General features: G+C 47.8%; 2 protein-coding genes across 3 annotated transcripts in view; one reads left to right on the top strand and one right to left on the bottom strand.

Annotated features, from left to right (window-relative positions):
* Positions 1-8032, bottom strand: part of clec16a (C-type lectin domain containing 16A) — a 324098-nt gene extending 316066 nt beyond the window's left edge. Inside the window, exon 1 of the mRNA XM_072481721.1 lies at positions 7938-8032. Within this exon, the coding sequence (XP_072337822.1) occupies positions 7938-8017 (80 nt within the window). The 5' untranslated portion in view covers positions 8018-8032. The remainder of the gene's footprint in view (positions 1-7937) is intronic.
* A 903-nt stretch (positions 8033-8935) lies between these two features.
* dexi (Dexi homolog (mouse)) lies at positions 8936-16904 on the top strand. Of its 2 annotated transcripts, none has more exons than XM_072481720.1 (2): positions 8936-9894; positions 16093-16904. In XM_072481720.1, the coding sequence occupies exon 1, from the start codon at positions 9246-9248 to the stop codon at positions 9507-9509; it is 264 nt and encodes an 87-aa protein (XP_072337821.1). In that variant the 5' UTR covers positions 8936-9245; the 3' UTR covers positions 9510-9894; positions 16093-16904. The 2 variants fall into 2 exon arrangements, with proteins under 2 accessions (XP_072337821.1, XP_072337820.1); XM_072481719.1 differs by having other exon boundaries at positions 8936-10268.
* The last annotated feature ends 613 nt before the right edge of the window (positions 16905-17517 follow it).

Raw genomic sequence — 17517 nt, 5'->3', positions numbered from 1 at the left:
TTTTAGATGATAAGACACCAACCAATGGAGCTCTGGGGGTGACAATGACAATGACATGAGTTAAGGCTTCAGCCACAGATGGGGTGAGAAGGGCATGGAAGCAGGCAATATTAAGGAGATAAGAGTTGGCAGTCTTTGTGATGAACCAATTAAGAAGGTCAACTTGTCATTGAATGTCCAAGGAAAGTTATCAAAATGTTGACAAGGGCATAAAGTTTAGGTACAAGCCAGACAATGGCTCAGATTATTCCAACCTTATAACTGGTGGAATTTACAACTCATCTAACTGGAGGAATTTGCAACTCATCTAAGTCTTCATATCAGACAAGCAATCTGCCCAACACAGTGCAAGGGTCAGATAGGTGGTGGTGAGGTTGAGCTGTGTGTCGTCAGACTATATGTAGAACCTGACACCCAGATATTGACTTCCGGGTGCGGCGATGACCAGCTAAGTCGCACGTTTCAGCACCTCCCGTTGAAACAGACTTTGGGGCTCTTATTAGGAGCCCCAACGGCAATTTTTAACGGCCAAAATCATTGTGCAGTGAAATAGGAGGGAATCCCCCCCGGATAAATATGGATAAAGGAGAGGATAGCGGCCGGATAGCAGTGGATCCACTGGAGCAGCGGCAAGGAAGGGAAGCTCGAAGCAAGATGGCATTGGAAGGTGGCTCGGTATGGGGCCCGGAGCAACAAGAGTTCCTGCGGCGCTGTGTGGAAGAGCTGAAGAAGGAGGTGTTGGCCCCGATGCTACAGGCGATTGAAGGGCTAAAGGAGGCGCAGACGACCCAGGAGTTGGAGCTTCGGATCGTGAAGGCAAAGGCTGCGGAGAATGAGGATGAAATACAGGGCCTGGTGGTAAAGACAGAGACACACGAGGCACAGCACAAAAGGTGTGTGGAGGGGTTGGAAGCCCTGGAGAATAACTCGAGGAGGAAGAATTTAAGAGTCTTGGGTCTTCCCGAAGGCACAGAGGGGGCGGACATCGGGGCATATGTGAGCACGATGCTTCACTCGCTAATGGGATCGGAGGCCCCGACGGGCCCTTTGGAGGTGGAGGGAGCTTATCGAGTTCTGGCGCGAAGACCAAAGGCAGGAGAAATACCTCGAGCCATAGTGGTGAGGTTTCACCGCTACAATGACAGAGAGATGGTTCTAAGATGGACGAAGAAAACTCGGAGCTGCAGGTGGGAGAACGCGGTGATCCGCGTGTACCACGATTGGAGTGCGGAGGTGGCGAGAAGGAGGGCAAGTTTCAACCGGGCCAAGGCGGTGCTCCACAAAAAGGTTAAATTTGGAATGTTGCAGCCGGCGAGACTGTGGGTCACACACCAAAGGAAGCACCACTACTTTAAGACGGCAGAAGAGGCGTGGACATTCATTGTGGACGAGAAGCTGGAATAGTCTGGCGAGAGAAAAAGCATCTGTAATAAAGTGGTGGGGTGATTATGTGGGACGAGGAAGGGGGGGGGGGGGGGGGCGGGGGAGAATTTTTTCAATTTTGTAACTTTTCTCTTTTCCCCTCGTGGGGGGGGGGTAAAGAGTACGGGGAACTGTGGGCGCCGGTGGGAAGGAAAGGGGAAGGAGAAGGGAACTGCGCCATCAGGGGCGGGGCCGAGTGGGAAACGCGGGCTTTGCTCCCGCGCTATGGTAATTGTGGCGGGAACGGGGACGCAGGAAGGAGGGGGCCTCGCACAATGAGGGGCCGAGGACAAACAGGGGAAGCCGAGGTCAGCCAGAGTTTGCTGACTTCTGGGAGCAACATGGGGGGTGCAACTACGCTAGAAAGGGATCTAGCGGAGGGGGGGGGGGGGGGAAGTTAACTGGGTTGCTGCTGCTAAGGGGAAGGGGGAGCTGTTATGGGGCGGGGTGGTCGGGACGGGAGAGCACCGTCGGTGGGACATACGGGTACGTGGGAACCAGGTGAAGAGCTGGGTTAGAAATGGGGATGGCTAGTCGACATGGGGCGGGGGGGGGGGGGGGGGGGGTAAAGAGCCCCCCCAACCCGGCTGATCACGTGGAACGTGAGAGGGCTGAATGGGCCGATTAAAAGGGCACGGGTACTCGCACACCTAAAGAACTTAAAGGCAGATGTGGTCATGTTGCAGGAGACGCACCTGAAACTGGCAGATCAGGTCAGACTACGTAAAGGATGGGTGGGGCAGGTGTTCCATTCGGGCTTAGATGCGAAGAATAGGGGGGTGGCTATTTTAGTGGGGAAACGGGTACTGTTTGAGGCAAAGACCATAGTGGCGGACAGTGGGGGTAGATACGTGATGGTGAGTGGCAGATTGCAAGGGGAGGCGGTGGTTCTGGTGAACGTATATGCCCCGAACTGGGATGATGCAAACTTCATGAAGTGTATGCTGGGGCGTATCCCGGACCTGGAGGCGGGAAAGCTGGTAATGGGGGGAGACGTCAATACGGTGCTTGATCCAGGGCTGGACTGGTCTAGGTCTAAGACCGGGAGGAGGCCGGCAGCGGCCAAGGTGCTTAAGGACTTCATGGAACAGATGGGAGGAGTAGACCCCTGGAGATTTATTAGGCCTAGGAGTAAGGAGTTTTCATTTTTCTCCCAGGTTCACGAGGTGTATTCACGGATAGACTTTTTTGTCCTGGGAAGGGCACTGATTCCGAAGGTGACAGGGACGGAGTACATGGCCATAGCCATTTCGGACCACACTCCACAGTGGGTAGATCTGGAGGTAGGAGAGGAAAAGGAGCAACACCCACTCTGGAGATTGGATATGGGGTTGTTGGCGGATGAGGGGGTATGTCTAAGGGTGAGGGGGTGTATCAAAAGGTACCTGGAGCTTAATGATAATGGAGAGGTCCAGGTGGGAGTGGTCTGGGAGGCACTGAAGGCGGTGGTCAGAGGGGAACTGATATCCATAAGGGCCCATAAAGGGAAGCAAGAGAGCAAAGAAAGGGAGCGACTGTTGAGAGAACTTCTGAGGGTAGACAGGCAATATGCAGAGGCTCCGGAGGAGGGACTGTACAGGGAAAGACAAAGGCTACATATGGAATTTGACCTGCTGACCACGGGCAAGGCAGAAGCACAGTGGAGGAGGGCACAGGGTGTACAGCATGAGTATGGAGAGAAGGCGAGCCGGTTACTGGCCCAACAACTGAGGAAGAGGGGAGCGGCGAGGGAGATAGGTGGGGTGAGGGATGAGGAAGGTGAGATGGAACGGGGAGCGGAGAGGGTGAACGGGGTGTTTAAGGCATTCTACGAGAGGCTGTATAAGGCTCAGCCCCCGGAAGGGAAGGAGGGAATGATGCATTTCCTAGATCGGCTGGAATTCCCGAAGGTGGAGGAGCAGGAGAGGGCGGGACTGGGAGCACGGATTGAGGTGGAGGAGGTGGTAAAGGGGATTGGGAGCATGCAGGCAGGGAAGGCCCCAGGACCGGATGGGTTCCCGGTGGAATTTTATAGGAAATACATGGACCTACTGGCCCCGCTTTTGACGAGAACCTTTAATGAGGCCAGGAAAAGGGGGAAGTTGCCCCTGACTATGTCGGAGGCGACGATATCGTTACTCTTAAAGAAGGAAAAAGACCCGCTGCAGTGCGGGTCTTACAGGCCTATTTCCCTCCTGAACGTGGATGCTAAGCTCCTGGCCAAGGTGACGGCGACAAGGATAGAGGATTGTGTCCCGGGGGTGGTCCACGAGGATCAAACTGGGTGCGTTAAGGGGAGACAGCTGAACACGAATATACAGAGGCTGCTAGGGGAGATGATGGTGCCCCCGCTGGAGCGGGAGGCGGAGATAGTGGTGGCGATGGACGCTGAGAAAGCATTTGACAGAGTGGAGTGGGACTACCTATGGGAAGTGTTGAGGAGATTTGGTTTTGGAGAGGGGTTTATTGGATGGGTACAGCTGCTATATGGCAGCACGGTAGCACAAGTGGATAGCACTGTAGCTTCACAGCGCCAGGGTCCCAGGTTCGATTCCCCGCTGGGTCACTGTCTGTGCGGAGTCTGCACGTTCTCCCCGTGTCTGCGTGGGTTTCCTCCGGGTGCTCCGGTTTCCTCCCACAGTCCAAAGATGTGCAGATTAGGTGGATTGACCATGATAAATTGCCCTTAGTGACCAAAAAGGTTAGGAGGGGTTATTGGGTTACGGGGATAGGGTGGAAGTGAGGGCTTAAGTGGGTCGGTGCAGACTCGATGGGCTGAATGGCCTCCTTCTGCACTGTATGTTCTATGTTCTATGTTCTATGTTCTATATAGGGCCCCGGTGGCAAGTGTGATCACAAACAGGCAGAGGTCCGACTACTTCCGTCTTTATAGAGGGACAAGACAGGGGTGTCCCCTGTCTCCGTCACTGTTTGCATTGGCAATTGAGCCGCTGGCCATAGCACTGAGGGGCTCTAGGAAGTGGAGGGGAGTACTCAGGGGAGGAGAAGAACACCGGGTATCATTGTATGCAGATGATCTATTGCTGTATGTTGCGGACCCAGTGGAGGGGATGCCTGAGATAATGTGGGCACTCAGGGAGTTTGGGGAATTTTCGGGGTACAAATTGAATATGGGGAAGAGTGAGTTGTTTGTGGTGCATCCGGGGGAGCAGAGCAGGGGAATTGATGATTTACCGCTGAGGAGGGTAACAAGAGATTTCCGGTACTTAGGGATCCAGATAGCCAGGAGCTGGGGAACCCTACATAGGCTTAATTTAACATGATTGGTGGAACAGATGGAGAAGGATTTTAAGAGATGGGACATGGTGTCCCTGTCACTGGTGGGTAGGGTGCAGGCGGTCAAAATGGTAGTCCTCCCGAGATTTCTTTTTGTGTTCCAGTGCCTTCCGGTGATGGTCACGAAGGCTTTTTTCAAAAAAAATTGAGAAGAGTGTTATGAGCTTTGTGTGGGCTGGGAAGACCCAGAGAGTGAGGAGGGTTTTTTTGCAGCATAGCAGGGATAGGGGGGGGGACTGGCACTGCTGAGCTTAAGTGATTATTATTGGGCCGCCAATATCTCAATGGTGTGTAAGTGGATGGGAGAAGGGGAGGGAGCAGCGTCCTGTAAAGGAACCAGCCTACAAGCATCGTCGACGGCGCCGTTGCCGTTCTCCCGAAGAAATACACCACAAGCCCAGTGGTGGTGGCAACGCTGAAAATTTGGGGGCAGCGGAGACGGCATAAGGGAATGACGTGTGCCTCGGTGCGGTCCCCGATAAGGAATAATCATAGGTATGTCCTGGGGAGAATAGATGGGGGATTTAGAACATGGCAGAGAGCAGGGATTGTGCAACTGAGGGATCTGTTCCTAGACGGGACGTTTGAGAGTCTGGGAGCGCTGACGGAAAAATACGGGTTGCTCCAGGGGAATGCATTTCGGTATATGCAATTGAGGGCTTTTGTGAGGCAACATGTGAGGGAATTTCCACAGCTCCCGACACAGGAGATTCAGGATAGAGTGATTTCGGGGACATGGGTGGGGGATGGTAGGGTGTCAGATATATACAGGGAAATGAGAGACGAGGGGGAGATCATGGTGGATGAGCTGAAGGGAAAATGGGAAGAAGAGCTGGGGGAAGAGATCGAAGAGGGGCTGTGGGCAGATGCCCTACGCAGGGTAAACTCTTTGTCCTCGTGTGCCAGGCTTAGCCTGATACAATCCAAGGTCTTGCACAGGGCGCACATGACCGGAGCAAGGCTCAGTAAATTTTTCAGGGTAGAGAATAGGTGCGGGAGATGCGCGAGAAGCCCAGCGAACCACACCCACATGTTTTGGTCATGCTCAGCACTGCATGGGTTCTGGGTGGGGGTGGCAAATGTGCTTTCGAAGGTGGTGGGGTCCGGTTCGAGCCAAGCTGGGGGTTGGCTATATTCGGGGTTGCAGAAGAGCCGGGAGTGCAGGAGGCGAGAGAGGCTGATGTTTTGGCCTTTGCGTCCCTAGTAGCCCGGCGAAGGATATTGTTAATGTGGAAGGAAGCTAAACCCCCGGGCGTGGAGGCCTGGATAAATGACATGGCAGGGTTTATAAAACTGGAACGGATAAAGTTCGCACTAAGAGGTTCGGCTCAAGGGTTCACCAGGCGGTGGCAACCGTTCATTGACTATATCGCAGAACGATAAAGGAACTGGGAAAGTAGCAGCAGCAACCCAGGCCCGGGGGGGGGGGGGGTGGGGGAGGGTGGCTCGGGTGGGTCCTCAGGGGTGTTTTTGTATGGATATTTTTACTTGGATATGTATAGTGGCTTGTTTGACTTTATTATTTGGGAGAGTTAATATTTTGTTATGGCAGTTGCCATTTAGTTTATATATTATTTATTTATTTGTTAAAAAACGGTCACTATTATTTATATTGTTTTATTGTTGTAAAAAGGGAAAAAATGTTGTACTGTTTTGTTTGGCCAAAAAAAAATTTGAATAAAATATATATATTTTTAAAAAATGATTACAGATATTATCATCAGGGGCAGAATACAGATGGGGAAAAAGGGCAGGTTGCAAAGATTTCCTTCTGTTAAACTTGCAGGGGCAAGGAGGAAAGTCATTGCTGACTACAAAATGACATAGGCCCCAACCAAGTTTTCTAATGGGGCAGGTAAAACATACATCAAACATACCTAGGGCCTTGAATCTTTCAGCATCACAGAATTGTAGAATCATGCAGAAGGAGGCCATTCGATCCATCAGGTCTGCACCAGCCCTTGGAAAGAGCACCCTACGCCTCCACCCTATCCCCGTAGCCCAGTAACCCCACCTAACCTTTTGGAAACTAAGGGGCAATTTAGCATGTCAAATCCACCTAACCTGCACATTTTTGGATCGTGGAAGGAAACCGGGGCACCTGGGGGAAACCCACGCAGACACGGGGAGAAAAGGCAAACTTCACAGTCACCCGAGGCCAGAATTCAACCTGGGACCCTGGAGCTGTGAGCAGCAGTGATAACCACTGTGCCACCGTGTCACCCATCAGTACGGCAAGTTTAAAAAAAAAAAAAAAAAAACATTATTGTTACTCATGGACATTACAGTCAATATCAGAAATATTCAACTCCTGGACAACAAATCCAAATAACTGTGGCTTATATGGCACCTTATGCACAATAACTTGAATCCATTATTCAGACTGGAGGCAGGGAAACTTGCATAGAATTTCAAAACAGTGTCGTGTAAGTAGGGCTAGTTTCAATTTCATATTTTTCACTGTTGTTTTCTGCTAATGTAATGTGGGGCTTATTGATTGAACACAATTAACACAGCTTTTTTTTAAAAAAAAGAACTCAGCAGATGCCAACAGCTGAAGTGTCACTTCCACTGAACAAATGAAGCTGAAACTAATCTTTTGTCACATGCTTCTGGTCACTTCATTCAAGTGCGAAACAAGGTCTAAAATAACCTTTGTCAAACATCTGCTTTCAATGGAGATACTTCAATGAAAGTAAACCATTCCCCCAAAGAGTGGGTCAGTTCACTTATTCCTACTTCCCGTTATGGCAGGTGTTTAAAATAAAAATCATAACAGTTTCCATTACACCCGAACCTATGATCGAGTACCAGGTGATTAAAGGTTTCAGATCTTCAATCCATGGCAGAAAGCAAGGGCTTACTCGTTGATGAGCGAGTAATTAAAACTGCATTTAAAATAAAACTATGCAACGTTTTTTAAAAGAAATAACCCTTTCATACCTGGTCCATAATCACATCCCCAAAAACTTTTATGCAGCAAGCTATTTGAAATGAGGCATGTTGCTCTGGTGCACTTTTATGGCTGCTTCTTAAGCGAGGGGGAAAAAGAGTGCTTTAGACAAAACATGGAATTAGAGAGCGGGCACAAGTCGAGGTTATTGAAATATTGAAGCAAACATTTGGCATGTCCCTGTGTTAAAAGGCCTGGACCCGAAGGCCCATCCATCCCGGATACACTACTCAAGGCTGTCAGTGAAAGCTGCTTCTCCGGCCACGGTTTTCACACAGTCACTCACTTCAGATGCTCCAACGAATGAATGTTCCGAGGGGACTTGCCCGAGCTCCCGCCGACCCAGCTCCTTGAACGGCCAAACATCACTCCTCGACGCTCCTTTCGCACATACTACTCGCGATGCACTAAAATATGCCAGTGACATTCAAACCCATCACCAACATACTGGCGGAAGACGCAGCAACGCTCGGGGCCGGGCGTCCGGGGCTTTCTGGGAGATGGAGTGCGTTCTCAGGCCCAGGCCAACACAAAGCAATGGCGGTGCCTCTCACAGGAGACTACAACTCCCAGAGGTCTTCGCGGTCGTCCAACATTGACTAATCTTTTTTTTCCCCAAACGGTTTCGGTTTTTACTGCCGTTTGACGATTCCGGGAAGAACGTCATCAACAAACAAAAATGTTAAGGTGCGAATGGCGATATTTTTAAAAAGCATTTTATAAGGTGCAGGGCTGTGGCGACGATGACGTCAAGCGCACGCGCGCGAAGTTCCGCCCCGAAAGAGACCGGCTCCAGACAAGCTGGCCCGCTGGCTGAAAGGGGCGTGTGCATGGGAGTGGGGCGGGGCAATGGCTGTGTCGTCATCTGAGTGACTGCAGACTCATCCAATCAACAACCCGGCAACACAAGAGTGGCCGAGGCCTGGTCTGCGCCTGTGTGCGCAGCGGGACCACAAGCCAGATCGTCACGTAATTGACGGCAAAGCTGGCCATTCAGCAACCGGCGATGCGCGCGCGCGCCCAGGGAGGAGGAGGAGTGTTCTGCGCTCGCGTGGTTGAGAGGCGGGGGCGGGACAAAAAAGCTGCGCCGTCACTTGATTGACGGTACATTAAGCCATTCAGCCAGCGGCGGTGCACGGCCGCGCGGGGAGGGGGCGGGGCCGGCGTCTACCCGGGGCGGGACAATAGCCGTGTCGTCACCTGATTGACGGAGGGATCAGCCAATCAGCAGGCTGGCCGAGCTGGAGGGGCGGGGTGTGCTGGGGAGGCGGGGCTGACATCCTGTTTTCAGTCTGGGGAGCGCAGCAGCTTTGGCGGCGGAGTGTGAGGGGCAAGGGAGGAGCGGAGTGATGCAGGGCCTAGCACATCGAGCAGCCTAGGCGGGAGAGCGGGGCAGGAGCGAACGGCGTCGGCGAGTCGCGGGCCTTTGAACCCCTTTGCCCGGCCGCAGCCTGCCCAGGCCGCCCCCAGTCAGCCAGCCAGCCCGCGGAAAGCACCATAACAACAGGCCAATGTCAGCGCGGCTGCCGGACGCGCCAGGCAAGTTCCCCAGTGAGGCGCTTCTCCCCTGCCGCCCGCTGCCACCTTGAAGCCTATGACCATTTATGCTGACCTCGATTCCGTGGAGTCGCTCTTCGATGAGTTGCCCTATATGTTTTACGTGGGATTGTTTTTTGTGAACGTGCTGATCCTCTACTATGCCTTCCTGATGGAGTACATCCTGCTCAATGTGGGAATCGTCTTCCTGCCAGACGACTTCGACCAGGCTCTCGTCGACCTCGGGGTGCTCTCGGATCCGGCCTCTATTACCTTCGACAACGACGCCGAGGTGGATGTATTCGATGGCTACTTTGACTGACTAAAGACCAATAAAAACAAATACCGGGCATTGTGAAATCAATATTTTCCCATTCTCCTTCCTTCTCTCCCTCTCCATCCTACCCCTTTTCTCCCTCTCTTCTTCCCTCTCTTCCACCCTTCTATCTCTCACCTCCTTAAAAATACCCCCCATGGGCAGTGGCTGTATAGCAGATCAGAATGACAGACCTTATTCTGCAAAGTACTTGCTGGAGGAGAGGACAGTTGCCTGCTCTAATCCTTTGGCACCTCACATGCCCCCATCTGAACGTGCCAAGATTTGCAAGTAACATGGATTGTGCATTCCAAAGCATTTATCTGCTTTATAATGATGGTGGTGGTTTACCGGTGCAAAACCGAACTGTTTCTCCAGGATTAATTAAACAGTAGGTATTGGCTCAAGATATCTATCTCCTGTTTCACCTACCTCCCATGGGGAGGATCAACACTGAATGCGGCTGTAGATAGACATTGCTCATCCACACTGTCACTTTATAAATTTTCATTCAGCACTTTCTTCATGGAACCTATTTAAGAAAGTTGTGGAAGTGGTATTTATTCGTCTCAACATTGGCCCTGACCTGTATGCTGTTCTGGCCCCACTCAAGCCTGATGGAATAATGCACAACATCTTTGTAAAGTTATTGATAAACCACTTGAACAATGCGTTATTCATCGTAGAAGTTATCCTTGAGAGGAGCAAAATGATGATCTTAAAAGGAGCCAGATAAAATTGAAATGTGTTTCCAACCTGAGCGAGGTGACTATAAACAAATATATATATATTTTTTAAGGTTGGATTTGCACACATCTTATTTTCCAAATCATTATTAACAAATGTGATGGTGAACCGAATCAACTGGCAACTGTGTGGGGCTAGGCTGCTGCAATATTGTACATATTTTAAATTGCAGCCCTTGTAAAGGTAGCAAGCAGGTATACTGCATGTTAAATTGACTGTTACAAATTATTTATGGTACAGTGATGAGAAAAACTTCACTGTCAATGGTTTTTGACCACTCTTAATTCTTAAAGATGACTGCAATCTGGTCCATAGTAGTTTATTAGTATGAGTCACAAATAGAATATTTAACATTTTAATACTATCCAGGACTGAGTATTGACTGCCGTAAGATTTTTAAAATTCTGCTGTTTGGTTGCACTTCATGCTTGCTTGTTCTCACATATTTTTAATGAAAATTTACGAACTACAGAGGAAAATGTTGAAAAGTTGCAGGTGGCTTACCGGAAATAGATACCAAATGGAATGATGAGATGCTTCACTCTCAGTTTACAGAAATTCCAACTCACTTTCTCCCCATCCCCCCTGTGATTTTGTTTTTCTTGTGAATACTAAACCGAACTGTAAGCTCATTCAAAGCATAATACTGCGGATGCTGGGAATCTGAAATAAAAACATAAAATGACGGATAAACCCAACAGGACTGGCAGCGTCTGGAGAGAGAAACAGAGTGAATGTTTTGAGTCCATATGATCCTGCTGTCGAACAGGCCAGCTCACCAGGGCAGCAAAGAACATACTTTCTGAGCTGCGTGGTTATTCAATGTAACAAAATGCCCCGTTTACTTTCCCCCCCCCCCCCCTGAAGTTAAATTTGCTGTGCAGCAGGATGCCAGAAATCTCCATTTGTCACGGATGATGCATTCATTATTGCAGCTATGAAGTCTACACTGTAAATGGGATAAAGTTACCCTGTCGATGAAGGATCTTGTTTCTCTTCCGCAAAATTATTTTTTCTCCACTGTTTAGCAGTATGCTTCAGATCTAAAATAAACCGCAATTACGTTTCTATCTACTGAAGCGAAAAATACTCCCTGGCAGATTCATTTCACATGGTAATGATTCGTGAAAGCTGCTTGTTAAATCCTTAATTCTTCCAAATTTCTCTGCTTAGAATTTAGTTAATTCACATATTTGAGTGAGCGATTAGAATGCTTTAAGAAATGAGAATTCTGGGAATTTTCAGAACCGTCACATAGTGGCACAGTGGTTAGCACTGCTGCTTCACTGCACCAGGGACCCGGGTTCAGTTCCGGCCTCAGGTGACTGCATGGAGTTTGCACATTCTCCCTGGGTCTGTCTGGGTTTCCTCTGGGCACTCTGGTTTCCTCCCACGATCCGAAGATGGTGGATTGGCCATTATTAACGTGGGGTTACAGGGATAGGGTGGGGGCGGTCGACCTAGGTAGAGAGCTCTCTCAGCAGGCTGGGCAGACTGGGGCCAAATGGTCTTCTGCCCTGTAGGGATTCTGTGGATCCATAGGACTGATAGCAGTGAAGAGCAAAAGCAGTGATCTGCTGACCCAGAGGTTAGTGGCATTCTAGGACACCCGAAGGCTTGGTAAATTGTTGGAACATTCAAGGTCACTTTAACATTAAAGGGCCAACTGCCTTTAGGCTCTGATATCATTTTTCAAGTGTACGTTTATTCAGCTCGACAAATGGTTTGATTTAGGGTGAGGGGGTGGGATGGGAAAGGATATCTTTTCACCAATTTTCCATTGGAATCAGGGTATGCAGTGAATGATGGCAGTCGGCAGCTAAATAAGATTATTATTGCCAATTGATGGTACCTGTTGAAGGACAAAGAACAGCAATACTAGTTCCTGAAATGATTGCCTACACTCCCAAGAATAATGACTGGTATTTTACATGGAGGGTCCAGTATTTGTGCTTCTGTTCATAGGGTTAATAGTGGGCCGTTTAAATCATTTTCATAAATTGTTGATACCAAGTCTGTAGAAATGGAAACTTGCCACAGCATGCAACCTTTGTATTAAAATTGAATTTTTATTTTGACAATCTTGTGCTTCTAATACAGTCTTGTTCCAGGTGATGTGCCATAGTGGGAGAGGGTATGGCTTTCTCTCTCTCCAGTACTCCAGACGGGCAGCACGGTAGCATTGTGGATAGCACCATCGCTTCACAGCTCCAGGGTCCCAGGTTCGATTCCGGCTTGGGTCACTGTCTGTGGGGAGTCTGCACATCCTCCCCGTGTGTGCGTGGGTTTCCTCCGGGTGCTCCGGTTTCCTCCCACAGTCCAAAGATGTGCAGGTTAGGTGGATTGGCCATGCTAAATTGCCCTTAGTGTTGGGCGGGGTTACTGGGTTATGGGGATAGGGTGGAGGTGTTGACCTTGGGTAGGGTGCTCTTTCCAAGAGCCGGTGCAGACTCGATGGACCGAATGGCCCCCTTCTGCACTGTAAATTCTATGATACTCTCCCAGTCCCCTGGAAATCCAAAGCCTTGATTGGCCCACAAAGAAAGTAAAATGATCAGCAGAAACACACAGGACAGGTGGTTCACCTCAAGCTGCTTTCCTGCTCCCTAATGGTGGGTTGGAATGATGGTTGTATACACAACTCCCACGTGTGCTTAATTGTAGGTAGATCAGCACCATGGAAAAACAACAAATGCCCTTAGTAACTTTGTGTTGGCCTAAAGTTTTCTATTCATTCCCCATCATTTTTAATCTGTGTTTGCTCCCGTTTGATTTTCTTTGCTATTGCTACTTATTGCTGATCAGACAGTTAATCATAAATTAAGCTATCAGCCTGCCTTCAGTCTGTTTTTCCCCCCAACCAGTGTACAAGTTGGATTGATTTATTGTCACGTACCGAAGTACAGTGAAAAGCATTTTTCTGCGGCCAAGGGACACAATACGTTCACAAAAAGAATAATCAACAAAGCACATCGACAAACCGTGATTGGTTAGTGCGGAACAAGGCCCAACAAAGCAAATACATGAGCAAAAGCAGCATAGGGCGTCATGAATAGTGCTCTTACAGGAACAGATCAGTCCGAGGGGGAGTTGTTGAGTCGAGTAGCTATGGAGAAGAAGCTGTTCCTCTATCTGGATATGTGGGTCTTCAGACTTCTGTACCTTCTGCCTGATCATAGAATCATAGAATTTACAGTGCAGAAGGAGGCAATTCAGCCCATCGACTCTGCACTGGCCCTTGGAAAGCCCACGCCTCCACCCAATCCCAGTAACCCCATCTAACCTTTTTGTACACTAAGGGCAATTTATCATGGCCGATCCACCTTACCTGCACATCTTTGGACTGTGGGAGGAAACTGGAGCACCCGGAGGAAGCCCACGCAGACACGGGGAGAATGTGCAGACTCCGCACAGTGACCCAAGCCGGGAATCTAACCTGGGACCCTGGAGCTGTGAAGCAACGGTGCTAACTGTGATGGAAGGGTCTGGAAGAGGGAAAAGTTTGGGTGGGAGGAGTCTCTGATAATGCTGTCTGCCTTCCTGAGGCAGCGGGAGGTGTAGACCGAATCAATGGGAGGGTGGGAAGCTTGTGTGATGCATTGAGCTGAGTTCACCACACTGCAGTTTCTTGCGATCTTGGGCCGAGCAGTTGCCATACCAAGCTATGATGCAACCGGATGGGATGCTCTCTATGGCATATGTGTAGAGCTTTGTGAGAGTCAATACAGACGTGCCAAATTTCTTTAGCTTCCATAGGAAGTAGAGACGTTGCAAGTGTTATCCTTGCTATTAATGCTCAGTTTTTAAAAAAATGAACCTATTCATTCATTGAATTTGCACATCACTGACAATGTGTTGTTCATCCCTAACCCCCATTCCGTTTTTACCTTCTGCCTAATGGGTCGCAGACTGGATGCTGAGCAGAGTGGTGGATCAAGACTCTGTTCTTTCACTCTGGCATTACGCATTCGTATTCCAACATGCAATGCCAGCTTGTTTTCCCTAAACCTTGTACCATGAGGGGACCGAAAGAGAACCAATTGATCTTAATGTCGCCGATTTGTTCAACAATGCTAAGTTTATCATTTTGCTTCAGATCATTTCGGTTTCTCATGCACGAACTGGCAGCTGAGCCTGAAGTAATTTTGTTGTACAATTCGGTTGCCTGAAATGATGCTTTCAGAAACAACTGCAAAACATAAGGAACTGGTGGGCAGGCAGTAATCTGTACGAGCCAAATGTACACGTGCTTTTTATGCAGTGTAATTTTACAACCAAGTGAGGTCACCATATTATGGGAATGACCGTGATCGCCTCGGAGAGGGTGCAGAGGAGATTTACGAGGATGCCGCATGGACTGGAGGATCTGAACTATGAAGAAACATTGGATAGGCTGGGGCTGTTTCCCTTGCAGCACCAACGGTTGGGAGGGGATCTGATAGAGGTGTATAATAAGATGAGGGGCCCAGATAAGGTGGATAGGAAGGCACTTTTTCTATTTGTAGAGGGGTCAATAACCAGGGGACATAGATTTACGGCAGCCCAAGTGAATATACTAAATACTTCTTAAATGTTACGAGAGCTTCTGACTCAACCAGTCTTTCACACAGCGAGTTCCATACTCCCACCACCCTCTGGGTGAAAAGGTTTCTTCTCCACACCCCTCCTAACCTTTTCACCCAGGTGGGAGTCTGCAACTCGCAGTGTGAAAGACTGGTTGTGTCAGAAACTCTGGTAACATTTAAGAAGTATTTAGTACGTTCACTTGGGTTGCCGTAACCTCCAGGGCTATGGGTCAAGCGCTGGAAAATTAGATTGGTTTGTCGTGTTACAGTGCTCATTGTTGCATCGAGGTTACAAGACACAAGTTATCCGTTGGTACCAATGGAAAATGGTTGGACAGTCAGTCTTTGAACAAGTTTGCACTAGCGATGAAAAAGAAACAGCCCATGTAAGTAAATGCACTCCCAAGGTATTTTCTCTCCTGGCCCTTTTAGTGGGGCATTCAGTTGTAGTGCTTCCAGCTGGGAGAGCACCTACTCCCTGCTTCCACTATTGCCACTGTGAAACCAGCCACCATCAAATGTACTAGAAACCCGGATTGATCTTTCCCCTGCAGCTGTTTTACTCTCATGGGGATGGATATAACATGACTGCTTAGTACCTCTCAGGACTATGATGGAAATTGAATGCACCCAAGGCTTCAAAATAAACAGCATTTTGATTCCCATGAAAGTGCAAAGAGAAAAGAAGGTATGATCTGGTGGTGAAAGGTTATGTCTAATCTCTCGAAGCTTAATGTCTAAGCTTCTAAAGTCCCTCTGAGTAAATCGGAAACCTCTCCTGTATCTTGAAACAATAAAAGCAAAATAGTCTGGATGCTGGAAATCTGAAATAAAAACAGGAAATGCTGGAAAAACTCAGCAAGTCTGCCAGCATCTGTGGAGAGAATTAACGTTTCGAGTCCTTGTGACTTCAGAGTATTTAATTCTAATTTTTACTGATGGGACATTTGGAGTATGTATTTAATCATGTGGGGTTATTGAACAATCTGTTTCCTCGGTGCAGTTACAGACCTGTTGCTGTGACCGCCACTGGAGCTACACATCTTAAAAGATCTGCAAAGATTACAAAAACACTCGTGTCTGTCAAATAAAATTGACATTGAAAGAAATTGAGTGTGGCCTTTTTGAGTTTGAATGTAGGAATAGAAGGAGCTAAGTGGAAGCTGTCTCAGGGGTTAGAAACACTATGCAGGATTGAAAGTGATATAGCAGATATCTGTAAATGAATCAAACACAATTTCCTAACCCTTTGTTCCTTCTCTTGTCCGATATGACAGCCTGGAAGAACTGGAATTGGAGATGTTTGCTGCAGAAGAGTCACTTTAAATCACACATTAGAGGAAAAGGCCTAAAGGTCCTTGATTGCCATATGAATTGGATAGTAACACACGCAATATACTGCAAGAGTTCTGTGTGGGAAATGCATTTGATGGGAAAAGAGACTTTAATATTTGTACTTTTTGCACCAATGTACAGCACTAAACACTGAACTAACTTGTGTCTTACATCCACTCCAATAACATGTGGCTTTAAATGCAAATTGTTGCATGTTACTGAGCTTAGTGTGCAACAGAGCAAGAATTTGCATTTTTCATATTTCAGTCATGCATTTCTTGTGGCTATAGATTAATTTAACAAGATTCTTATTAAACCTGATCCTGCTATCGAATGTTAATATAATTTACTCAATTAAAAGTTACCTTTTTTTTGTTACAACCTTTCTAGTGAATGATGTACGGTTTAGCTGTTATTTTGATCTATTATGTATTAAAAATGGTATGTCAGGGCATGCAGCAGGCAACCCCATTTAATTACTTGCAGTACCCATTACACCTTGAGTGCGGTGATAGACAATTTCAGTGTTATAACTGTTATACTTCCTATCACTGCTTGTGTTAAACGTTATAGCTGCTGTGTTAGTGTGAGAGCACAATCTGCTAATGGATTCCCACAGGTCACTTCTGAACATTTGTCACCAGTAGCTGAAGTTTCTATTGTCCAAAATGACGATCGAACCAAAATTTAAAACAATTACAAATTTCATAACGTGATTAACTTTATGCATTAAATTGTGTCGTTTAATGACTAATTTCTCAGACTGTATTTGTACTGATAAATCACCTGCATTGATGGAATTATTTCATTTAGCTTCTAGCAGTTTCTACTCCAGCTTTTCAAAATGATTTGCAGGAAAGTTAAATGGCGCAATGGCAGTGGGTGAGTAGGCAAACAGAAAAGACCGACCACTAGTAGTTTTTGCAGCTTTTTTGCATCCTCCAGTCAGGAAATTTATTTTAATTTAGATTGGGGAAATGTTTTTGCTTATTTTAACAAAGTTCATTTTTTGCGTTGAATTTTGAAATGAACAGTGTCTAATTAACTCACAAGTTAGACCGACAGCTAGAAAACGTAAACGTTTTAATAACAACTGGAAGAGTTCCCTCATTTAATTTCTTTCCCCAAATAAGCAAATTTATGACATTTTTAAAGACCATAAGAGGTAGGAACAAAAGTAGGCCATTCGGACCATCGAGTCTGCTCTGCCATTCAATGAGGTTATCACTGATCTGATGTGATAATCCTCCATTCCTCTTCCCTGCTGTAGAATATGGTCAGGTGACCCATGACCTCCAGGATTATTGCCAAAATATTGTTACTTTCTTTTTATGAACATGGATTAAAGACTCGGAACGTGGAAGCTA

This window comes from Scyliorhinus torazame, chromosome 17 (genome assembly GCF_047496885.1).
Source record: "Scyliorhinus torazame isolate Kashiwa2021f chromosome 17, sScyTor2.1, whole genome shotgun sequence".
NCBI classification, from domain to species: domain Eukaryota; kingdom Metazoa; phylum Chordata; class Chondrichthyes; order Carcharhiniformes; family Scyliorhinidae; genus Scyliorhinus; species Scyliorhinus torazame.
Note: the sequence above shows the minus strand (reverse complement) of the source record. Positions and strands in the feature narration are given on the sequence as shown.

Excerpts from the sequence above, each read along its gene's own strand:
- dexi (XM_072481720.1), top strand. The coding sequence starts at position 9,246 with ATGACCATTTATGCTGACCTCGATTCCGTGGAGTCGCTCTTCGATGAG.